This window comes from Sus scrofa, chromosome 9, assembly GCF_054392235.1.
Source record: "Sus scrofa isolate SSC_HxYL_T2T_F1_AM1 chromosome 9, Sscrofa_HxYL_maternal_Yorkshire_Landrace_v2.0, whole genome shotgun sequence".
Lineage (NCBI taxonomy): Eukaryota > Metazoa > Chordata > Mammalia > Artiodactyla > Suidae > Sus > Sus scrofa.
In genome coordinates, this window is record NC_139391.1 from 135,655,207 (window position 1) to 135,680,660 (window position 25,454).

Below are 25,454 nucleotides of genomic sequence, written 5' to 3' on the forward strand. Positions count from 1 at the left end.
CTCGGCATTTGACGTCCTGGGCCTTTGCTCTGGCTGCGACCCGCCCCCTGGAATGCCCTCCCAGCTGTCCTTGCCGGCTCACCTGGTCATTCTTCAGGATTGCACTTGGGTGTCACTTCCTGCAGGAAGCCCCCCGATGCCCAGACGGGGCCGAGGGCCCACTTTGTTCATGAACTCCTGTCCCCCCAACTCTCGTCCTTCTCTCTGAGACCTGAGACAAGACCTGTAGTCCTCTAGTCCTCCAGGCCATAGTGTTAGTAGTTGGGGGTCATGGACCCACTTCTCCCGATTGACCTTCCAGGCAGAGGCTCGGTGTTTTCATCTCCAGACTCTGGCAACGTGTCTAGCACAAAGGAGATGCTCCCTAAATGTCAAAATGAATTGACAAGTAAATAGAGCGGGGATGAGATGGATGAGATGCGGGGACTGAGGACCAGACTACACAGGCTTAGAGGAGGGAACAGACCAAGGGGGAGTCTCCTTTTACGCAGAAGAGGGGATGGTTAAATTGCCTGCCCTGGTCCTCTTTCCTTGAGGCTAGCGCTTCTGTTGCCTTAACCTTTCATCCCGCATCCACCTCGTTTTGAAGCCCTCTAATCGGCTTTGCCGTTCACCTCCCTCCGTGCCTTCTCCACATTTTCCAGAGGTCGCATCTGTTCAGTGGGATGTGTTCAGAGCAGCAGGGATGCGAGCCTGTTCCCCCAGAGCGAAGCTTCCACTTAATTAGCTCGGGATTCTGCAGTTCCCCAACCCTCATTGCCCTGGGCCTGGAGGCTGTGGGAGCAGCCCTACCTCTGGGCGCCAGCAAATTGTTTCCACAGAGAAGTGAGTGGAGAGAATTGAACTGGTGGTTGTGCTAATGAGTTCTTTTTCTGTGTCAGGACTGCTCCACAGGGAGGCTGGGCTTCTGGGGCTGGAAGGACCGGGGTGTGGAGGGCGGAGGTGGGGGACTGGGCCTGGAGAGGCGCCGTGCTCTGAGCTGGAAGGTCCCCACTCGAGGAGCTCGGAGGGATGTGGCGGGGTTGGTGCCTTCGGCTGTGATGGGGGCAGGGTGGGGGCCCAGGGCGCTCATAAGTTCTAGGCTCTGGCATCCACAGCAGTCCTGTGAGGGAGATGCCATCTCTGGTCACAGACAGCAAAGCTGTGATGGACAGACAGAGGGACAGTCTCAGGGGCACCAGTTAGGAGGGAAGACACTGCCAACAGAGAGGGGGTCATTGCAGCCCAGCTCTCGACCTCCCAGCCCAGTGATTTCCATCACCCATAGCTCCTTCTTGGGCTGCACTCTCCACGTCAGAGGCAGCTCTGTGGCCTCGACATTGCATGACACAGGCTCCGCACTAGGCTGGGCAGCCTTGAACTCCCAGACTGTGACACCCTGGCCAGCCTGCGGGCCTCTCTCGTTGGCAGTGGCCCTCAACCAGTTTGAACCTGTGCCTTCTAGAGTTCTCCTCGTGTTCCTTCTGTCTAGCCTGCCGGTGCCACCCATCTCAGCTCCTCACACAGCAGCTGCTTGGGGTCCCTGTGGGCCCCTCACCCTTCAGTGGCCCGGCAAATCCCTGCCACGCTGGCTTCTGTGTACCCCTGGGCCTGACTGGGTTTTGTCGGTCAGACCATCATCGTTCAGTCTGTCCGTCAGTCAACAAGTGTCTGTTAAGGGCCAGGCATTGTTCTAGGTGATGGAGATGTCAAGGAGAATGAGGCAAAACTCCCTGGGAGCTTGTGCCCATCCTCATAGGGTGGGGTGGGGACAGTTTAATGCAGGGAGAGATGCAGGACCTGTGGGCTGCAGGACCGCCTTCCCCTTTAATGCAGTCCAGCTCCACGGCAGACACACAGAGGTAGCTCTGCCCCGCCTGGGCTTGTGCCGCTCTACCCCTGCCCCCCTAGGATGCACGGAAGCTGAGGGAGATTACACACACACACACACACACACACACACACACACACTGCGTGCACTTAGGGAGAGGCCTGGAGGCTCCTAAAGGAACGCAGGGTCTGCCAGTTCTGCCCCTGGTGGTGGGTTGAGGTCATCTCACCTGGATGTGGTTTCCGATCAGACTGCTCTGGCCAAACTTCATGCCACACTGATGGGAGGCACTGGGCCCTTGACCTGAGCCCCGGTGCTTCCTTTTCCTCTGGGAAGTGGCACTGCACTAGGCCTGGCTCGCAGGCGTGGGTGTGCATGAACAATGCACAGTGTTGGCGTGGGGGGCACGCAGCAGGGACTCGGTGAATGACAGCTCGGTGGCCTCCCTGCACCCTCCGAGGAAGCCCTCTCTGTCTCCTCGGTCACACCTCCTTGGCAGCTGTCCAGCATCCTAAGAGTGAGCCACCTGGGAAGAATGCAGTGACAGAAATACTCAGCCCCATCCGGAACCTCCCTGCTGGCAGCTGGTCCTTGATCCTGGGCTTCCCCTGGAAGCGGCTGTGTTTGGCTCTGTCGTGCCCCTGGGGGTGGCCTCAGGGAAGTCACCCAAACTGGCCCAGCCTCAGTTTCCACCCCTGCCAGCCACAGATAAGAGTACCTCCTTGGAGTGCTGGTTGAGTGTGTCGGGTAACACAGTGCAGGAGTGGCCACCTTTCTTTCTTCTAAAGAAAGCATGAGAAGGTGGAGTGGACGGCAGAGGACAGGACGGCAGGAGGCCAAGAGGCGGTGGTCATGAGCCAAAGAGACACGTGGCCCTTGACCGGAGTCGGCACAGAAGCTATCAGCTGCAAGCATGGGGCCTCGCTGCCTGCTGGCGTTTTGCTCAAAGCTCTTTACCCAGTGTGCCTCACGGAAGCCTTACAGAAGCCTCATGAGTTAATCCCATTTCACAGATGAGGAAAGGAGAAGCTAGAGAGGAAGCTGCTTAAGGTCGCCCAGCTTGGAATTGGCAGAGCCAGGATTCAAACCCCCATCTACCACCACAGCCCCTCCACAGGGCTGCCGCCTGGGGTGAGGGGCAGGGTCTATCGCAGCTGGGCCCGAGGGGCTAAGTCCCTAAATCCCTCATCCGTGAGGGAGGGCGTAGGCCTTCCAGCTCTACATGGAATGTGTGACATTGACTTGGGGGTCCTCGCCCCTCTCCAGCCCTGACAGGGAAATGCCTTATAAACAGAGGATTAACTATTGGCTCTGCTGCCTTGAGTCACATCTCCTGTCCTGCCAAATTGTTGGAATGGTTCAGTGACAAGTGTGTTCTTAGGAAGAAATTTATGAGGCCTTATTCAGAGTGAGTCACCACATCACTGTGGTGAGAGGCACAGGGGAACAGCCTGCTGTAGAAATAGGCTAACTTGCTCTGCTCCCAGCTGCCCTGGGCCTGGCTGCCTCCCCAGGCTCCCACGAGCGTCAGTGCTGCCCAGTGAGGGTGAGGGCAGTGGGGAAGGGAGATGGCCTCCAGCTGGGGGAAGTTGGTGCCTTGGGGTGGATTTGCATAGACCTCACACTGGGTGTGATGGACTCCAGAAGTCTTTTTCTGCCTGTCACACAATTTCTTAGGGTGCTTTTGAATCACTCTCCAGGTCATCCTCTAATGACTTTCCAAGGGTTTTTTTTTTTTAGTTCTGGAATTTTCCATTTGATTTTTTAAAATTACTCAATGAATTTATTACATTTATAGTTCTACAATGGGAGTTCCCGTCATGGCGCAGTGGTTAACGAATCCGACTAGGAACCATGAGGTTGCGGGTTCGATCCCTGCCCTTGCTCAGTGGGTTAACGATCCGGCGTTGCCGTGAGCTGTGGTGTAGGTTGCAGACGCGGCTCGGATCCTGCGTTGCTGTGGCTCTGGTGTAGGCCAGTAGCTACGGCTCCGATTTGACCCCTAGCCTGGGAACCTCCATATGCCGCGGGAGCGGCCCAAGAAACAGCAAAAAGACAAAAAAAAAAAAAAAGTATAGTTGTACAATGATCATCACAACCCAATTTTATAGGATTTCCATCCCACAACACCAGAGCATCCCCCCATCCCCCAAACTGTCTCCTTTGGAAACCATAAGTTTTTCAAAGTCTGTGAGTCAGTATCTGTTCTGCAAAGAAATTCGGTCTGTCCTTTTTTCAGATTCCACATGTCAGTGAAAGCATTTGATCTTGGTGTCTCATTGTCTGACTGACTTCACTTAGCATGATAGTTTCTAGGTCCATCCATGTTACTAAAAATGCCAGTATTTCGTTCCTTTTAATGGCTGAGTAATATTCCATTGTGTATATGTATATCTTGATCCACTCCTCTGTTGATGGACATTTAGGTTGTGTCCATGTCTTGGCTATTGCAAATAGTGCTGCCGTGAACATCAGAATATGTGTGTCTTTGCGAGTCATGGTGTTCTCTGGATAGATGCCCAGGAGTGGGATTGCTGGATCAAATGGTAGTTCTATGTTTAATTTTCTGAGGAATCTCCATACTGTTTTCCACAGTGGTTGCACCCATTTACAATCCCACCAACAGTGTACTAGTGTTCCTTTTTCTCCACACCCTCTCCAGCACTTATTGTTTGTAGACTTTTGGATGATGGCCAGTCTGGCTGGTGTAAGGTGGTACCTCATCGTGGTTATGATTTGCATTTCTCTAATCATGAGTGATGTTGAACATCTCTTCATGTGTTTTGTGGCCATCTGTATGTCTTCTTTGGAGATCTGTCTGTTTAGATCTTCTGCCCATTTTTTGATGGGTTTTTTTGTGTGTTTTTTTTTTTTTTTTTTTTTTTTTTTTTTTTTTTTTTTTTTTTGGTATGGGCTGCAGAAGGTGTTTAAATATTTTGGAGATTAATTCCTTGTTATTGGATTCACTTGCAAAGATTTTCTCCCATTCTGTGGGTTGTCTTTTTGTGCTGTTTAGGGTTTCCTAAACTTTTAAGTTTAACTAGGTCCCATTTGTTTATTTTTGTTTTTATTGTCATTACTCTAAGAGGTGGATCTGAGAAGATGCTGCTGTCGTTTATGTCAGAGAGTGTTTGGCCTATGTTTTCCTCTAAGAATTTTATAGTGCCTGGTCTTATATCTAGGTCTTTAATCCATTTGGAGTTTATTTTTGTGTATGGTGTTAGGGAGTTTTCTAATTTCATTCTTTTCCTTGTGGCTGTCCAGTTTTACCAGTACCACTTATTGAACAGGCTGTTTTTTCTCCATTGTATATTCTTGTCTCCTTTGTCATAGATTAGTTGGCTGTAGGTGCATGGGTTTAATTCTGGGCTTTCTATCCTATTCCACTGATCTATATTTCTGTCTTTGTGCCAGTACCATAGTTTTGATGACTGTAGATTTGTAGTATAGTCTGAAGTCAGGGAGCCTGATTCCTCCAGCTCCATTTTTCTTTTTCAGGATATCTTTGGCTATTCTGGGTCTTTTGTGCTTCCAAACAAACTTTAAAATATTTTGTTCAAGTTCTGTGAAAAATGTCCTTGGTAATTTGATAGGGATTGCATTGAATCTGTAGATTGCCTTAGATAGTATAGTCATTTGGATAATATTGACTCTTCCAATCCAAGAGCATGATTTGTCTTTCCATCTGTTTGTGTCATCTTTGATTTCTTTCATCAGCGTCTTAGAATTTTGAGAGTACAGGTCTTTTGTCTCTTTAGGTAGATTTACTCTTCTCTATTTTGTTCTTTTGGATGTGATGCTAAACAGGATTGCTTCCCTGATTTCTCTTTCTGATCTTTCATTGTTAGTGTATAGAAATGCCGTTGATTTCTGTGTATTAATTTTGTATCCTGCAACTTTGCCAAATTTATGGATGAGCTCTAACAGTTTTCTGGTAGAGTCTTTAGGATTCTCTACGTGTAGTATCAGGTCATCTGCAAATGGTGATAATTTTACTTCTTCCTTTCCCTTTTGGATTCCCTTTGTCTCTTTTACTTCTCTGATTGCTAGGCTAGGACTTTCAAAACTATGTCGAATAGTAGTGGGGAGAGCAGACATCCTTGTCTTGTTCCTGATCTCAGCAGGAATTCTTTCAGCTTTTCACCATTGAGGATGATGTTCTCTGTGGATTTGTCATATATGGCCTTTATCATGTTGAGGTAGGTTCCCGTTATGCCCACTTTCTGAAGGGTTTTTATCAGAAATGGGTGTTGGAATTTGTCAAAGGCTTTTTCCGCATCTATTGAGAGGATCATATGGTTTTTATTCTTCAGTTTGTTAATGTGGTGTATCACACTGATGGATTTGTGGATATCGAAGAACCCTTGCATCCCTGGGGTAAATCCCACTTGATCATGATGTACAATCCTTTTAATGTATTGTTGGATGTGGTTTGCTAGTATTTTGTTGAGGATTTTTGCATCTATGTTCATCAGTGAAATTGGCCTGTAGTTTTCTTTTTTTGTGGTATCTTTGTCTGGTTTTGGTATCAGGGTGATGGTGGCCTCATAGAATGAGTTTGGGAGTATCCCTTCCTCTGCAATTTTTTGAAATAGTTTCAGACGGATAGGTGTTAGCTCTTCTCTAAATGTTTGATAGAATTCGCCTGTGAAGCCCTCTGATCCTGGACTTTTGTTTGTTGGAAGTTTTCTAATCACAGTTTCAATTTCAGTTCTTGTGATTGGTCCATTCTTCTTTTCTGTTTCATCTTGGTTTAGTCTTGGAAGATTGTACTTTTCTAAGAATTTGTCCATTTCTTCTAGGTTTTCCATTTTATTGGCATATAGTTGCATATAGTAATCTCTTATGATCCTTTGTATTTCTGTGATGTCTGTTGTTACTTCTCCTTTTCCATTTCTAATTTTTGATTTGAGTCTTCTCTCTTTGTTTTCTTGATAAGTCTGGCTAGGGGTTTATCAATTTTGTTGATCTTTTCAAAGACCCAGCTTTTCATTTCATTGATCTTTTCTATGGTTTTCTTCATTTCTATTTCATTGATTTCTGCTCTGATCTTTATGATTTCTTTCCTTCTACTAACTTTAGGTCCTGTCTGTTCTTCTCTCTCAAGCTGCTTTAGATGTAAAGTTAGCTTGTTTATTTGAGCTTTTTCTTGTTTCCTGAGGTGGTCTTGTATTGCTATAAACTTTCCTCTTAGAACGGCTTTTGCTGCATCCCATAGGTTTTGGAGTGTCGTATCTTCGTTGTCATTTGCTTCTAGGTATTTTTTAATTTCCTCTTTGATTTCTTCAGTGATCCATTGGTTGTTTAGTAGCATGTTGTTGAGTCTCCATGTGTTTGTGTTTTTTGCAGTTTTTTCCTTGTTGTTGATTTTCAGTCATATAGCATTGTAGTCAGAAAAGATGCTTGATATGATTTCAATTTTCTTAAAGTTACTGAGGCTTGATTTATAGCCCAGGATGTGATCAATCTTAGAGAATGTTCCATGTGCACTTGAGAAGAATGTGTATTCTGTTGATTTTAGATGGAATGTCCTATAAATATCTATTCAGTCCATCTGGTCTAATGCTTCATTCAGGGCCTGTGTTTCCTTATTGATTTTCTGTCTTGATGCTCTGTCCATTGCTGTAAGTGGGGTGTTAAAGTCCCCCACTATTATTGTGTTATTGTTGACTTGTCCTTTTAAGGTTGTTAGCAGTTGCCTTATATATTGTGGTGAACCTATGTTGGGTGTGTAGATATTTAAAATTGTTGTATCTTATTCTTGGATTGATCCTTTGATCATTATGTAGTGACCTTCCTTGTCCCTTAAAATATTCTTCATTTTAAAGTATATTTTGTCTGTTATGAGTGTTGCTACTCCAGCTTTCTTTTGATTCCCGTTTGCATGAAATATTTTCTTTCATCCTCTCACTTTCAATTTGTATGTGTCCCTAGAAATGAAGTGGGTCTCTTGAAGGCAGCATATATATGGATCTTGTTTTTGTATCCATTCAGCCAGTCTATGTCTTTTGGTTGGGACGTTTAGTCCATTAACATTTAAGGTAATTATTGATGTGTGTGTTCTTATTGCCATTTTGTTAATTGCTTTGGATTTATTTTTGTTTCTCTTTTTTCTTCCCTTCTTCTCTTGTTCTCTCCTCTTCTGGTTTCATGACTATCTTTAGAGTTGTATTTGAGTGGATTTTTCTTGTTTGTGTATCAGTTGTAGATTTTTGGTTGGTGGTTACTCTGAAGTTTTGATATAAGAGTCTATATGTGTATGAGATTGTTTTAAGTTGTTGGCCTCTTAATTGCAAGTGTGTCTCCAGTGTCCTGCATTTGTACCCGCCTCTTCTAATAATTTCTGATTTTGGTGGCATAATTGTGCATGGATGATTTCATACCTTTACTGTATATATACCTTTACTAGTGAGCCTTGTCATTTGTGGAATTTTTGTTTCTGGTTGAGGCCTTTTCTTTTCTGCCTAGAGAAGTTCTTTTAGTATTTGTTGTAAAGCTGGTTTAGTGGTGCTGAATTCTCTCAGCTTTTACTTATCTGTGAAGGTTTTGATTTCTCCTTCAAATCTGAATGAGAGCCTTGCTGGGTAGAGTAATCTTGGTTGGAGGTTTTTTTCCTTTTATCATAAGTATATCATGCCACTCCCTTCTGACCTGCAGAGCTTCTGCTGAAAAATCTGCCAATAACCTTATTGGGGTTCCCTTGTATGTTATTTGTTTCTTTTCCCTAGCTGCTCTCAGTGTTTTCTCTTTGTCTTTAATTTTGGTCAGTTTGATTAATATGTGTCTTGGGGTGTTCCTCCTTGGGTTTATTTTATATGGTACTCGTTGCACTTCCTGGATTTGAGTGAGTGGTTCCTTTCCCATTTTGGGGAAGTTTTCGGCTATTATCTCTTGGAATATTTTTTCTGTCCCCTTCTCTCTCTCTTCTCCTTCTGGCACCCCTATAATACGGATGTTGGAGCATTTAACATTGTCCCAGAGTTCTCTGAGACTCTCTTCATTTGTTTTCAGTCTTTTTTCTCTTTTCTGTTCTGCATCAGTGATTTCCATGAATCTGTCCTCCACCTCGATTATTTGTTCTTCTGCCTCCTGTATTCTGCTGTTAGCTGCTTCTAATGAATTTTTAATTTCAGTTATTGTATTTTGCATCTCTTCTTGTTTAAGTTTTATATCTTGTATCTCTTTGCTCAGTGTTTCCAGTAAGTTATCCATCTTTGCCTCCAGTTTATTTCCAATGTCTTGCATCATCTTCAGCATCAACAATCTAAAGTCTTTTTCCTGGATGCTGAGAATCTCATCACTTAGCTGATTTTCCGGGGTTTTTCCTTTCTCCCTCATCTGAGTTATGGTTCTCTGTCTTTTCATTTGTATAGGTTTTTGGTGTGGTGACCTTTTTACAGATAATAGAGTTATAGTCTCTGTTACTTCTGGTGTCTGCCCCACTTGTGGCTAAAGTTGGTACAGGGGCTTGCTGTAGGCTTTCTAATGGGAGGGACTGATGCCTGCCCGCTGGTAAGTGGAGCTGATGCCTCCCTCTGGTGGTGGGGCTTTGTCTCTGGGTGAGATTGGAGGCAGGGCTGTGTGCCTGGGGGCTCTTTAGGCAGCCTGTTTACTGATGGGTGGGGCTGTGATACCACCTGGATTGTTGTTTGTCCTGGGGCTTCTCAGTGTTGATGGGTACAGCCAGATTGTCCCAAAATGGCCACCTCCAGAGATAGGCATGCTGCTGAATATTCCTGAGAGCTTTGCTTTCAATGTCCTTCCCTCACAAGTCACATTCACCCCTGTTTTCCCAGGAGGTCCTCCAAGAACTGCCATCAGGTTTGACCCAGATTCCTATGGACACTTAGCTTTGCCCTGGGACCCAGTGCATGTGAAGTCTGTGTGTGCCTTTTAACAATGGGGTCTCCATTTCCCCCAGTCCCGTGGAGCTCCTGCACACAAGCCCCACTGGCCTTCAATGCCAGATGCTCCAGGGACTCTTTCTCCCCATGCCAGATCCCCACATGAGAGAGTTTGATGTGGAGCTCAGAACTCTCCTGTAGGTGAGTCTCTGTGAACCAGTTACTTTCCAGTCTGTGGGGCTTGCACCCACGTAATTGCCCCTCCTACCTCTTGATGTGGCCTCCTCTTTGTCTTCTGGAGTAGGATATCTTTTTGAAGATTTCTGGTCCATTTGGTTGAAGATTGCTCAGCATTTAACTGTCAATTTTTTTGTTTTTAGGAGAGAAGTTGAGCTCCAGTCCTTCTATTCCACCATCTTAATTCCATCCCTCCAAGGGTTTTTATAACCCTCCCAGAATTGGGAGAGCCAAGAATATTTCACAGTTTGGGTGAATCCTTTTCTCTCTGTCTTTGAAACACAAACGAGGAAGGTGATAAAGAATTGAACTTCAGAGGGAGGAAGATTTAGCTTAGGTGTTACAGTTCTGCCGGGGTTGTTTTTTTTCCCTTGTTCAGGAGGGAAGCTTCAGCCTTAAAGATTGACTCTTTTGGTAATCAATGTGGCTATGTTCGAAAAACTAGTATAAGAAAACATCTGTCACGGACTAGCAGATGATCTCCTTAGACAGATGTCACTGAAAGTCACCAAACAAGGCTGACCCTCCCCTGTCTATTCCTGGGTACAGTGTGAAGATTTCTTTGATGTATCCAAATCCACAGGTTAGGATGGAGAGCAGGAATTCCCATCATGGCTCAGTAGTTAACGAACCTGACTAGGTTCCATGAGGACGCAGTTTCAATCCCTGGCCTCGCTCAGTGGGTTAAGAATCCAGCGTTGCCATGAGCTGTGGTGTAGGTTACAGACATGGCTCAGATCCTGTGTTGCTATAGCTCTGGTGTAGGCTGACGCCTATAGCTCCAACTGGACCCCCAGCCTGGGAAGCTCCATATGCTGCAGGTGCAGCCCTAAAAAGACAAAAAAGACAAAAAAAAAAAAAAAGATGGCGAACACACACAGGGCTCAGGATACACGGTCTGTCTGGCAGACATTGAAAGTGCCCATAGCATGGGCATGGTGAAAACCAGCTCACTTACTGGTGATTGCCCATCTAGTCATCCACATTTTGCAAACAGCTAAAGGCCAGGATGCAAAAGCATATGGCTGGGCAGCAAAAAATGGTGTCCACAGTGTCATTCATTGACTTTCACCTCCTCCCCAATAGGCGAGTCCATCTGGCCTCTTCAGTCCTGTGGACTCCTACTTTAATCATACTTCTAACAGGGTAAACAAATTTCTCAACCCAAACCACATTAGGAGGATATATGCTGGAAGGATGGGAAAAACTTCTAAAGCTGAAATGTTCAATATTTTGAGAGTTGGTGACCTCCCTGAGAAGCTAACGATAACTGTGAAGTCTGGCCCCAGAAAGAGGCATTCATACCACCAGTATCAGGTGGTTCTTAGTCCCCCAAGGCTCACCCATCAAACCCAGATTAAGAACCACTTGGAGTTCTCATTGTGGCTCAGTGGAAATGCGTCTGACTAATATCCGTGAGGACACAGGTTCAGTCCTGGCCTCGCTCAGTGGATTAATGATTCGGCATTGCTGTCAGCTGTGGTGTAGGTTGCAGAATTGCTCAGATCTGGTATTGCCATGACTGTGGTATAGGCTGGCAGCTACAGCTCCGATTTGACCCCCAGCCTGGGAACCTCCATATGCCTAAAAAGACAAAAGAAAAAAGAAAAAAGAAAAAAAGCACCACTTGTTAGCATATATGATGTGTCAGGCACTCTTCTAGGTGCTTTATTTATTTTAATTCGTTGAATCCTTGCAATAGCCCCAAAGCATGTTTCTGTAAAGAGCCCGGACCTAAATTCTTTTGGGACTTCCCTTGTGGCTCAGTGGGTTAGGGATCCAGTGTTGTCACTGCTGTGGCTCAGGTCGCTGCAATGGCACGGTTCCTCGACGCTGGAACTTCTGCATACCGCAGGCAAGGCCAGTACTTCAATCAATCAGTCAATCAATTAAACTCTTTTTCTTAAACTCCATCTCCAGTGGCTAAATTATTAGAAATGTAATGTTTTCCCAGAAAAGTCATTTGCTAGTACCATTGAACACTTGCTTTGTGTCAAACATTGTGCTACGTATGGGCTTTTCATGTGTTCATTCATTTATTATGCACAAAACCACACATTACAAATAAGGAAACTGAGGCTCGGGGAGACCGAGTGACATGCGTGAGGCAGTAGGGGTATAAGCAGTGGGACCGGGATTGGACCCAAGTTTCTCCATTTCTGAACCCTTCGATTGGCGTTGTTATGCTCCACTCCTCTCTCCAGTGTGGGCTTGTGGTCTCTACCCTCACAGCGACCCAGACCGATGGGGGTTGAGTTAGCAACATCCTGGAAAGAGGCTGTATCGGTGTTCGGGGCACAGCCCCTGATGGAGGGGGGTAATACAAAGAGCACAGAAGATTCCACGTCAACGGAGTGGCCTGATCCCCTGCGTTATTCTCTCTCACAGATACTTTTGTACACATGGCGAGGAGGGTGAAGCCCGTCGGCCACGCAGCCGGGACGCCCGGGTTCAAATCTCCTGTGACTTGAGGTAAGTAAATTAAATTAATCTCTTTCCACTTTTGTAAATGGGAACAATAACATGGCCGTACCTGATGGGAACGTCGTAATCAGGATCCCAAGAATTCAACTGCGCAAAACTCGGAGTCTCATTATGGTGACAGTACAGCAAAGAGGAGGCGCTTGGGCCAATTGTGTTATGTCTTTCAGTTATTATGAGGTGTTATAGTAGGATTCCTGTGGATTGTGTGTATATATGTACATAGAGTGTGTATGTATACACACACACATATACACTCTGTGTACATATATACACATGTGTGTACAATATATTAAAATATTAATGTATGTAAAATGTCTATCACAGTAAATGCGCAAGGGAAGTGACTAATTAGTAGTAGTCACACCAGCGCTCCCCAGCTGGGCTAAGTGTGGGCTCCCCGAGAGGGATTAGTGTGCCGGCTGGGAGCGACAGGTCCGACGCTGGCTGGGCTGCTGAGCCCACACTCCTCGAGGCCAGGAATCCTGCAGGCCTGACACCCCAGTGGCTTCCAGGACTGGTTCTGCTCCTTCCAAAGGTAGAGTCTAGAGATCCTGGGAAAAAGCTCTGACTTGTCATGACCTCTGGGCAGGCGGCAAAGAGATTTCTTCAAGTTCCCAAGAGAGGAGGAGGAGGATAATGGTGTCAGTTAGAAGCCACTCTTCCCTTTTCTGTGAGAAATGCTCAGAATCCTGTGCGTGATGGTATCCCAAGCATTTACCCCCCTGGTGGCATCGATCACAAGAGAAAAGATTGGCTGCTTCTTGCCAACAGAGGAAAGCAGTGTCAGAGCTGAGCCGGCTCCTACTTCTCCAGCCCAGGTAAAGACCCCCCGGCCCTCCCCCGCTCCCCAAGAGGGGCCGGCGGAAGGCTTTCTGGGCCAGGGCTGCCAGCCTCCACTCCCCACCTGTCTCTGTGACCAGCTGCCTCAGGCCATCTGCAGCTGCCCCCACCCCAGGGGGCAGCTCAAATAGGAGCCTGGGGCCCACTTACAAGACAAGGGCTGGGAAGGGGTTTCCTGCTGCAGTCTGGGCACAGCTCCATTCGGCATCTTACAAGCACAGATATCAGAGTGGGAGGGGAACCCTGAAAGCCTCCCGTTCACAGACGAAGCACTAAGGCCTGGAGAGGTGTCAGCCATGTCTCCCTGGCTGATTCTTCTCTATCCCTTTTTCTGGTTCCTTCTCTGATTGTTGGTGTGCCCCAGAGCTCAGAGCTGGGACCCTCTCGCACCCTCTGGGGGACCTCACCCAGGCCTGCAGCTTTCTGTACCCTATAAATGTACCTGCTGACAACTCTCAAATGTGCACCTCCAGTTCAGACTCTCTCCTGACCTCCAGACTCACATCCAACTGCCCACTCAACTCCTCCGCTGGGATGTCTAATAGGCATCTCTCTCCTCATGGGTGTAAAACGGAGTTCCTGGTTTTTCCTCCTCCCATTGCCTTCTCCAGTTGAGGTCATGGCAATTCCATCATTGCCCAAGCCAGAAACCTTGGAGTCACTCTTGGCTTCCGTTTCTCTCATGTCGTCCCCAGTCCCTCAGCCTCCCCTTCCACATACACACAGATCCCGACCCGTCCTCTCTTTCTCCGCCCTCACGCTATTCCAAGCCACCGTCACCCTTGCCTGGTTTGCAGGTTTCCTTAATAGTGTCCCAGCCTCCACCCGTGCCCCGCAGTTTGTTAGGAACTGTCCCAGCAGCCAGGCTATCCTGTGAAGAAGGAGGTCAGCTGAGGTCTCCCCTCAGCTCAACCCATGGCACCCCGTCCCAGCCGGAGCAGTGGCCCATCTTACCTTTCCATCTGTTCGCCTGCACTCCCTGCTCTCTCCACTCCAGACCCAGTGGCCTCAAAGCCGCCAGGTGTGCTCCCACCTTGAGGCTTTGGTATTTGCAGCCCGTCTGTTGGGACAGCTCCCCGCAGGTTTCTGCCTGCGCACTGCCTCTCCTCCCGGGCACAGCCTCATTCCTGTCTTCAGGCAAATACCACCTGTTCAGTGAGGTCTTCCCCAACCTCCTTAATTAAAATTGCACCCCCTCCAAGTCTGTCTCCCCTTTTTATTCTCTTCCTCTCCGTGACACTACCACCATCAAACACATGACATTTTTGCTTCATAAGTGTTTGTTAAATGAATGAGTGAGCAGTGATCTGTGTCAGCTTTCTCCATGCGTACCGTTGCATTTAGCTGTGAATGAAGAGCAAGAAAACACCCTAGAGCATCAAGTTCAATTCTACCTTCAGGAGAAGGACACTGAGATGCGGCAGGGAGGAGGATATCCCAAAACATCATAGCACATTGACTTGAGAGCTGAGGTTGGGAATGGATCCCCCTGTCTCCCGAACAAAGCCTGTGTGTCCTCTGGTCCCCCTGCCACCCCCAGAAGTCACTCCATTCTGACAGCAATTTCCAATCTCCTGAGCTGTAAAATTAGAACAAGGAACCTACAAAAAACAAAGAAGTGAAGTGGGGTAGGGGTATTTTTAGCCTCGTTGGTCTCTAAGTCCATGCACGTGGCTATAAATAAGTATTAAATCAGGAAGCAAGCTGAAAGGTGGTCAGCTTTTCTGGGGGTGGCTGAGTGAGGCTGTTGCAACATGGACAGTTTTGGGCCAGAGTGACCAATTCCAAGAAAACTGGCCCTGTTGAGTCATCTGGAAGCCACATACCTCATATTGGCTGTTCAGAGAGAGTCTGAGGAATTAGATCCTCCTTTTTCTTCTCCTCCATCAGCCAGAAGTACCAGTGAAACTCTAAAGCCCACCCAGCATTTAATGGTCAAAATCTCCCCAGTGCTGGATGGCTATCTTTGGGGGCAGATGGGGATTTTGAGTAGTAACCTGGAGCCTCTGTGTCCCCTGTTGCCCAGAGACACCTCTTGGGCTCTGGTCCCTCTGTCCACTAGGAGCTTTCTGAAACCTCAGGACCAGGCCTAAAAGATGAGACCTGGATGAGCATGAAGCACTTCCTCATGGTTAAAAACACTGTTCATCACATGTGATCTCATTTCATACAGTGACTTACTAGGGACATACTTTTATAGTTTTCTCCATTTCGTAGTTGGAAAAGCTGATGCAAAGGGTGGGTAAGTGATGTACCCAGGTCTTGCTTAAGTGGCAGACCCAAGCAGTCTGGCTCCACGGCCCATGTCCTTAGCCATCAGGCTATGCTGCAATGTCTGGGGGGCAGGAAACCTGGGTCAAAATCCGAACTATGTGTGGCTGTCATTCACTCAACATTCAGTGAGTATTACTGAGCATTTACCAGTGGAGAGCATCTCTCCGGCTCTGAGATTCATGGCTGGATCCAGGGTTTGATGCTGCAGATCTTGGGCTGCCCATCGAGCTAAGCGGTGAACGTGCAGTGAGCACATGGGTTTCTGGTGGAAACTGAATGAGGACAGGTCTGTTGCTCTCCTCGGGGCACTTGGAGGGAAGTATTCTGATTCATGCTGTAGAAATACGGACTGTGTCCCTCCGCAGGTCAGGAGAAGGACCAGGCACTAAAGCTGGGGCAGCTCCCTGCCCTCGTGTAGTTTACGGTGTAGTTGGGAGACACAGACAATGACCACAAACAAATAAATGAGATAATTAAGATGGTATAAAGGCCCTAAGTAAAACAAAGTGATGGAACTGTTACGGGTTGACCTGTGTTCCACCGAAAGTCACATGTTGACCCAGAATATGACCTTATTTGGAGATAAGGTCTTTACTGAGGTAACTGAGTTAAAATGAGACTATTAGGTAGGCTCTAATCTAACATGACTGGTTTTCTGGGAAAAAAAAAAAGGAATATTTGGGAGTTCCCTGGTGGCCTAGTGGTTAGGGATTCAGCATTGTCACTGCTATGGCTTGGGGTGGGGTGGGGAGGAAAACTTGGAGAGAGGCAAACAGGGAGAATGCCATGTGACGATGAAGGCAGATCAGAGTGACGTGCCTCCCAGCCACGGAGCACCAAAGACTGCCACCTGCCACCAGCAGCTGGGAAAGGGGCACAGAGCAAGTCCTTCCCACAGCCCTTGGACGGACCGACCCCTTGTTGACACCTTGATCTTGGACTTCTAATCTCCAGAACCATGAGAAAATGAATCTCTGTTGTTTAAGCCACCCAATCTGTGGTGCTTGTTATAGAAGCCCCCACACAAAGAGTGTCTGCCGGAGAAGAGAATTAATTCAGCTAACAGATTAGGTAAGGTCTATCCGAGGAGGTGACACTGGGCTGAAACTGGAATGTTGAGAAGGAGTTGCTCCTGTGAGGAGCTGCAGAGGACCCACACCCCAGCCATGGAAACTAACTCAGGGGGCTGTGGGAGAGACGGAGGCCCCAGCGGCTGGAGCCGGAGAGGGAGGGCAGGGAGGGTCGGGGTGAGGCAGATGCAGTAGAAGGCGGGGGCTTCCTGAGACAGGCTGGGGATGTGGATTTTGCACTAATGGCAACGGGAAACCACCGGAGGGAGTGACCGGAGACCCGACTTTCTCCTTTAAAAGATCCCTCTGGAGTTCCCGTGGTGGCGCAGTGGTTAACGAATCCGACTAGGAACCATGAGGTTGCGGGTTCGATCCCTGCCCTTGCTCAGTGGGTTAACGATCCGGCGTTGCCATGAGCTGTGGTGTAGGTCTCAGACACGGCTCGGATCCCGCGTTGCTGTGGCTCTGGCGTAGGCCAGTGGCTACAGCTCTGATTAGACCCCTAGCCTGGGAACCTCCATATGCCGCGAGAGCGGCCCAAGAAATGGCAAAAAGACAAAAAAGTAAAATAAAATTAAAAAAAAATAAATAAAGTTTGCAGTTCCCTTAAAAAAATAAATAAATAAAAAAGAATAAAAGATCCCTCTGGCTGTTCGGTGGAAAAGAACTGGAGGATGCAGGTGCGGGAGAACCAAGTCATAAGGTTCAGGTTCCTCCGAGAAATGAGTACCCTTGGCTGAGGGCACTGGCAGAGGAGGGGGAGGATTGTCTGGTTGGTGATAAACTCTAGAGACCCCCAACTGTTGGAGAACCCCAACAAGACTTGCTAGTCCTGGGAGGAGAGAGAAAGAGAGGTATAGAGACGACTCCTAGGACTTGGGTCTGAGCAGCTGAAAGAACTGGTGCTTTTGGCAGTGGAGGCGTGGAGTAGAAGGGGTCTCTGGAAGAGCAACAGCCAATCAGCTCCCACCCAGAGGAGATTTACAAGAGGAGGCCAAAACAAAGGTTAAGGAGACCTAGTCCCCGTCCTAGAAGTCAGAGCCTGAGGGAGCAAACGCATAAACAAATGACAGCAACAGCCCGTGTGATGTCACCAGCTATACACAGCCGTGGAAGGGACTCTGGGAGGTGGACCAATGAGGAAAGGGTTTCTGTTTTGCCTTTTCCAAATGATTTCACTTACATAAATGTTGCAAAAGCATACAAAGAATTCCCAAATACCCTCCACCTAGTTTCCCCAAGTGTTAACATCCTGTGGAGTTACAGTGCAGTCATCAAAACCGGGAAAGTAACATTAGCTAAAAACCTCGTTAGAATGTCATCAAGTTCCCCACGAACGCTCTTCATCTGGCCCAGGAGCCAGTCCAGGTTCACCCACAGCACTTAGCTATCGTGTTTCCTTCGTCTCTCTAGTCTGGGAGGGCGCCTGCCTCTTACTCCTTCACGGCCTTCATATTTGGAAGGGTACCAGCCAGTTGTTTTGTAGGATGTGCCGCAACTTGGGTTTGGCTGGTGTTTCCTCCGGTTGTGCATTTTGACGAGAGCACCGCAGAGGCGATGCTTCATGGCACATTGTATCCGGCAGCACACGAGGCCGGCACATGTGTCACGTGTCATGTTGACTCTGGTCACCTGAGCAAGGAGGGGCCTGCCTGGTTTTCCCACTGTAAAGTTACGCTGTTGCCCTTTGCAATTAACAGGCATCTCCCGGGAAACTACTTTGAGATTTTATGTGAACATCCTGTTTCTCATCTTGTTGTCCCCACAATTGTTTGTTTCCATTGATGAGTCTTACTTAAAACAATCGTGAGCGTGGTTTTGCCAAGTGGTGGCTTTCTGTTTCTCTTTCCTTCACGCCTTCCAACATGCATCAGTTGGAATTTTGCTGTAAAGAGGCTGTCCTTCCCCCCGTATTTACTTATTCAAACATCTGCCTATTCTGATATAGGTAAATGTCTTTCTTTACTCTTATTGTTATTCTTTATTCTTTCCTTCTTTATTCTTACTCTTTAGGTTATCATCTATTGCAATCATTACTTATTTTGTGATCAGATTATCTCAAATTTGGCCATGGGGAGCCCCTTCAAACGGGCTTCTGTGTTCAAGAGGAGAGTTTTGAGCTGGGTCGTAAATGAGGCATAGGGCCTTGTAGGGAAAGGGAGAGAAGAGGCTTCCAGGCCTGGAGGGCAGCTGTGGGCTGTGCACCCAGTGCTCTCTGAGGATGCTGACCAGCCTCTGAGCTGGCTGCTCATGACCAGGAGGGCCAGGAAGATGCAGCCACACACCTTGCTCAGGTGGCAAGTCCTCTACTCAGGGTGCCCCACCTTCACTCCAGGGCTTCCCCAGGGACCAATCAGCAGGCTGCAGCTGCTACGGCACTTGGGCTGTTAATGTATCTGCCTGGATTTGCTCAAGAAGGGCCTCCACCATGTCCATGGACACACAACCCCCTCCCTAGCCACTTCTTGCCTGCTGCTGCTTTGCTAGCTCAGCCATCACCTGGGCCCTCTGAGGTCCCCACTGCTCAATCCATGGCTGAAAGGTGTTCCTTTGACCTCCCTCTCTTAAGAGGTTGTATCTGGGGAGGTGGCGAGGCTCTCAGCTACAGAGTGACAGAGAGACCGTCAAGGTGAGACTGGCCATTGTTTTGACTGGTTGTCATTTTTTCAATCCAGGGCCTCTGTGAAGTCTCACGGTAATACCCAGTAGGTAAAGCGGGCAGGAGCAGGTGAAGGGGGGGCAGGGGAGTGGCAGTTGCATGACCATCATTCTGGTCCAGGCCCCTGGGACCCAAAAGCCAGGTTCAGGCTGGGACCCAAAGGGAAAATGACTTATCTAAGGTCACAGGGGTAGTTGGTGGCTAAGCATGACTAGGACTCAGTGTCCAGAGTCCAGAATCCTTCTGCCCTTCTCATTGCTGCACATTCCCAATCCACTCTGCCCCTTTATTTATAGATTTAGTTTGGTTGAGCCCGAGGCATACAGAAGTTCCCAGGCCAGGGATTGAACCCAAGCCACAGCAGGGACAATGCTGAATCCTTAATACTAGGCCACCAAGGAACTCCACTGGGCTTCTTATTTATCAGTGACTGATGAGGCTGCAGTCTGGGTTTCCTTGTCCGTTTCCCTTGTTCCCACGGCAGGCAGAGAGACAGAGGCTTCTAGTCCCTTCTGAGGGAGGGCCTCTAGGCACGTGAGCAGCACTGACGACTCACCCACAGGGCAACAGAGCTGTCCTGGAGGTTTAGCACGTCAATGCCAAGGTCAAGGCCCAACTCGCCTTGCAGCCTCTCCTGACTGGAGACCCATGACCTCACCCAGACCCCGGGCTAAAGAGCTAGAATTCGGTCACCCTTTCTTCCTTTTCTCCCTCCTCTTCCTTCAGTTCTGGATGGGAAGCATCCTTCTCTCCTCTTAAATTTCAAATTAAATTAAAGATCGGTCAGACATTCACATGATTGAAAATTACAAAAGTTACACTGTAAGAAGTCTCCTTTCCAATTCTGTCCTTGGACTCCTCTCCCAGGGGCACTCACGATGGCTCATTTCTTGTGCAGCTTTCCAGGGACCTTTGTCAGGTTAGCCAACTTTTTCTGTAAAGGGCCAGATTGTAAATATCTTTGGCTCTGCAGGCCACGAGACCTCTTTCACAGGGCTCAACTCTGCCATCGTGGTGGGAAAGCAGACACAGATGACACATAAATGGACATGGCTGGATTCCAATAAAACTTTACAGATGGACACTGAGAGCTAAATTTCATATAATTTTCACATCACAGAATATTAGTCTTCATTTTTTTCCAAACACTTAGAAATGTGAAGACCGTGCTTAACCCCCAGGCCATCCAAAAATATAGTATTTCAATGTACTGCTAAACCATAATGTATCCAAACAGTGTCCTATTGGAGGACATTCAGCCTAGTTCCAGTCCTTTGCCACCTCATGGAATACACAGTGAAGAAACTTGCCCCCACATCATGTCACATGCAGGGAATGGATCTGTGGGACAAATCTGGGGACAAGTGTGATCAAGTCTGAGAAGCCTTTGTTCTTCTCCCAGACTCCTCTCCCTCCTCCTCTCTTTAAAGTCATCGTCCTGCTCCCTCCGTACCAGCTGCATATACTCAGAGCTTCCCAAGCACCAGTCCTGCCTGTTTCCTCCCCGTCTGTCCCCTCAGCCCTGCCCCAGACCAGGCCTGCAAGTAGTTCTCACTAGGCTCCGCGCCTCCTAATGGGTTTACTTTCCTAGTGGAAGTACTGCCTTTACTCTCTCCCTGCTCCAGCCCTGGAGGAGGATGCATCAGAGTCACAAGTCTGTTTCCGATGGCCTGTTGCTCATTTCACAGATCTGAGCAAGAAAAGCCACATCCCCTAGAAACTGGGCTGAATCCTGGCTCTTCTCAAGAGATCTGACTTTAGGCAAACAGACTTTTTCTTCGTGAAAGCTTAGCATCCTGATCTATGAAATGAGCAGAGTACTAGTCCTCACCCTATAGAATTGTGAATTAATTCACGGAAGACATCTAGAACAGTGGTTTGCACTTACTGCACATGCAGCGAATGCTGGCCACCACGGTTTTTATTTGAAACTCAGTCACGGCTTTATCTCCCGCACTCAGTACCCAAGTTTCACCCCCTCAGGCTCCCAACACTGTAGTCCTCCTAGATTGCGACCATTCTGAAATCACCACACCACCAGTGACCCTTCTGCATCCTGTTCGTGCTGCTCTTTCAGGCGGGGCAGGTCCTCCCCACGCTGCCCTCTGTTGAAATGCCACCTGTTCGCCAAAGCCCAGCTCAGATGCACCGTCCCTTTGAGGCTTCAGTCTCCTCCTCCTTTGTCTTTACCCCTCATCCCTCTCAACTTCTGTGAGGGCCTTTCCACAACGTCCTGCATTCATACGTGAGAATCAGAGAAGCTTGTGTGCACCCCCAACTCAACTGCCAACTCCCTGAGGGCAAGGCTGGGGTCTTTTTCATCTCTGAGTTCCCGCAGCACTGAGCACAGGAACTGGGATGTGGGAAGCGCAGAAATGCTTTAAATTTAAGTGCAAACTTGAGCTCCTTGGGGTACAGAATGTGGACATGTGAAGAAATACTTCTGCTGCCCAAGTAGGACTCATCACTTCTCCATGGTCTAGAATCCATGCTCTTAGAATCAGAGGGGACCAGGTTTTCTCCAGACCTCGCAGCTGGGTAGGAGTTCTGCTGGCCTCTGCTCCCTCTCATCCTGCCTTTGATGGAACAAATCCTACAGTCCCGCAGACAGTGTTTGCCTTGCATTCAGCATCAATCTGTCTTTCATTCCCCCCAAAGGATAAGGACCAGGGGACGAGTGCAGGACCTCATGAGCTTTGGGGCACAGACACCTCGTGGGAATCAGAAACTTTCTCCTCCTCGCACGTGAGGCTCCAAAAAAGTCTGGATTCTTAGGCTGCTTTGCTTATGACCAAAATCTCCCCAAGTACAGTTGTGACCCTATGTGTGACCACAGCGCAGAGAAGGGGGAAGGGTCATTAACCAACACATCCACAGGGACTGCACTGGGTTGCATGTAATAAAAATCGTAAATAAGCGATTTCTTCTTCCCTCCTGTAACATAAATCCTGACATCTGGTGAACCGTGCCCTCAGCGGGCCAGGCTTCTTCTACTCTTTTGCTTTGTATGTGACTTTCCTCTTCAAGGTTGCCGTATGGTCATGACACGGGTCCTGTGGCTCCAGATATCGCATGTGTACTCCAGACAAGAGAAAGGAGAAAGAGGGTAAGGGGCAAAAGCAGCCGCTTGAGTCAGCCGTCTTTAAAGAGCTTCTTCAGTGCTCGCTTTGGCATCACATATCCTGAAACTGGAACAATACAGAGAGGATCAGCACGGGCCCTGAGCAAGGAGGACATGCAGAATTGGGAAGCGTTCCATGTTTTCATATCGTTTATATGCGGAATCTAAAATTTGACACAAATGGGAGTTCCCGTCGTGGCGCAGTGGTTAACGAATCCGACGAGGAACCATGAGGTTGCGGGTTCGATCCCTGCCCTTGCTCAGTGGGTTAACGATCTGGCGTTGCCGTGAGCTGTGGTGTAGGTTGCAGACGCGGCTCGGATCCCACGTTGCTGTGGCTCTGGTGTAGGCCAGTGGCTCCAGCTCCGATTGGACCCCTAGCCTGGGAACCTCCATAGGCCGCGGGAGCGGCCCAAAGAAATAGCAAAAAGACAAAAAAATAAATAAATAAATAAATAAAATAAAATTTGACACAAATGAACCTATCTGCAGAACAGAAACAGACTCACAGACATGGAGAATAGACTTGTAGTTGCCAAGGTAGGGGGGGTGGGAGTGGGATGGACGGGGAGTTGTAGATGCAAACTGTTACATTTAGAATAGAGGAGCAATGAGGTCCTGCTGTACAGCACAGACGATAGACCACGATGGAAGATAATATGAGAAAAAGAATGTTTATGTAGGTATGACTGGGTCACTTTGCTGTACGGCAGAAATTGACACAACACTGTACATCAACTATACTTAAATAAATTTAAAAAATAACAAATAAAAAGTGTTCTCAGCATCCCTCCTAGCAACTTCTCATTGGCCCTTCCTGTGACCCATGCACACCCTCATGGCAAAGGGGTCTGGGAAAAATAGTTTCTTAGCTGGGCACTTTGCTCCCCCAAATAAACTTCAGGTTTTGTTTGTGATGACAAAGTGGGGTGTAGGGATGGGCTAGTAGTTAGCTGTCTCTTCCAGTTGGGATAATCAAGGAAGACCTCATAGAAGAAATGAGCCACAGTTGGATGGGATAAGACCTTACCATGTGCCAGCCACTTTACCAGGTTCAGGTGGGGAGGGGAGCCTTCTGTCACCTGCACAAGCCAGGGAGCTGTTCCAGTTTTCATTTGAGAGAGAAGGAAAACAAAAGCTCAGGGTCACACAGCTGGAAATGAAAGTCTAGATTCAAATTCCAGAATCCACCGGCTCCTCTGTCCTTCTGCCAGGCTCACCTGTGCCCTGCCAGTCTCATCTGTGCCCTGCCAGGCTCTGTGTACATACGTGAGAGGAAGGAAAGTAGAGGGGTTCCCAGACGGGGAGGCTCTCACTGTGTTTCCAGAACAGCACCCTGACAGGGTCAGAAGGAAGAGGGATGGAGGGACCCACAGTGCTCCAAGTGGGTATTTTAAACACAAGGATATCCTATTTACTTGCAGGCTAATTGCCAGATGAATTTGATCTGTTTTACACTTTTAAAAAGTCAAACATGAACTAAAAGTCAAACAAAACAGCAAATGGAAAACTGAGGAAGCCTGTGTAGGGCATGAGCGAACCTTTTGTTGGGGTCTCCAGAAACCAACAGAGAGAGGGTGGGAGGCCAATGCCAGGCCGGAGGGTGAGCAGGGAAGGGGGTCTCTCTGCTCAGGCCAAGTCCCTCCTGCTCTGGGCAGCAGCCAGCAGACTGGCACCTGACAGAAGCTGGGGAGGTCAGACGCATAAGGAGTGTGGCTGGCTGCTCTGAGTTCTGGGAACATTCTTACCTGGGGCTGGTGGCCAGCAGTGAAGCTCTCTGGGTGCCCTGCACCTGGGACCACATCCCTGCCTCCAGGTCCCCTGCAAGACTCAGCAAGTGGAAAGGGAACTCACCTCCTCCTCTTCCACGGGGGTGTCCCTAGACCAGGGGAATGCTAGGGCCTCAGGTTTCACCCCAGATTTGGCAGCTCTAGGGTTAGCGCCTGTGGGGATGCTGTGCAGCAGCTGTGCCCGAGCGCCCCCTCTGGACAGGACCTGGGACTGCATGCAGAGCAAAGGGGTCAGATGCATCTCTGCCCCTTAGAAGCTGGGTAGCCTGAAGCAAGTCACTTAACTTCTCTGACTCTCACCCTCTGCATCTGAGAACCAAAATAATCCTACTTTGCAGGAATTTAGGGAGAAAAAAATCAAGGTGATGTACATAGCCTGGCACATGTTTAGAAAGCATATCCTACAGATTTCATTAATGTAGTTACTATTATTGCTGTTGATTTTGTTGTCTAGTAGATGATGGCACCATTAACTAAAACCTGGAAAACAGAAGAGAGGACAGGTGGTGGGGGTGGCAGGGGAGGCTGGAGATAATCCGTTATTGCTGTTCACAGAGGAGATTGAGTGCATCCCTGGCCTCAATCAGTTAATGCATAGAAGTGTTGATGATGGGAAACAGAAGAAACCATATTCCAACACTGTATGAATTTATGAGTAAACAGGGGGTGGGTAAGCCCCCATGATGTGCTAAGCATGGCTCTAATCTCTTTGACAAATGTATTAAGAAGTAGAGTGAAAACTCAACTCATCGAGCTGTTAGGAAATTGTGACAAGTGATTTTTCTGGATATTTGAAAATTTGCCAGCCCCACACATTTTAAGTGCTTTTTTTTTTTTTCTTGTCTTTTTGCCATTTCTTGGGCAGCTCTCGCGGCATATGGAGGTTCCCAGGCTAGGGGTCGAATCGGAGCTGTAGCTGCTGGCCTACGCCAGAACCACAGCAACGTGGGATCCAAGCCGAGTCTGCAATCTACACCACAGCTAATGGCAACGCCGGATCCTTAACCCACTGAGCAAGGCCAGGGATCGAACCCGCAACCTCATGGTTCCTCGTCGGATTCATTAACCACTGCGCCACAACGGGAACTCCTTAAGTGCTTTTTTAAAAACATTAAAAACTTTGGGAAGTTCCCATAGTGGCTCAACAGTTAATGAACCCAATTAGTATCCATGAAGATTCGGATTTGATCCCCGGCCTCCCTCAGTGAGTTAAGGATCCAGCATTGCCGTGAGCTATGGTGTAGGTCACAGACACGGCTCAGATCCCCTGTTGTTGTAGCTCTGGTGTAGGCCGGTGGCTACAGCTTCAATTGGCCCCCTGGCCT

The 25,454-nt window shown here is 48.0% G+C and overlaps 1 protein-coding gene and 1 non-coding gene across 9 annotated transcripts in view; both read left to right on the top strand.

Annotated features, from left to right (window-relative positions):
- Window positions 1-25,454, top strand: part of LOC102164427 (uncharacterized) — a 219,616-nt gene that overhangs the window by 153,323 nt on the left and 40,839 nt on the right. For 6 of the 8 annotated variants that reach the window (XR_014816565.1, XR_002336035.2, XM_084978082.1 and 3 more), the window contains one exon: window positions 12,280-12,363. Coding sequence is in view for 4 of the 8 variants with exons in the window: in XM_084978082.1 (XP_084834208.1) it covers window positions 12,280-12,363 (84 nt within the window). In the remaining 4 variants the exon portion in view is untranslated. Of the gene's footprint in view, window positions 1-12,279; window positions 12,364-12,964; window positions 13,101-22,245; window positions 22,374-25,454 lie in introns of those variants that run through there. The other 2 variants (XR_014816564.1, XR_014816566.1) reach the window with 2 other exon arrangements.
- Window positions 22,377-22,483, top strand: LOC146400209 (U6 spliceosomal RNA). The gene has a single exon (XR_014817002.1). It is a non-coding gene; the product is annotated as a U6 spliceosomal RNA (small nuclear RNA).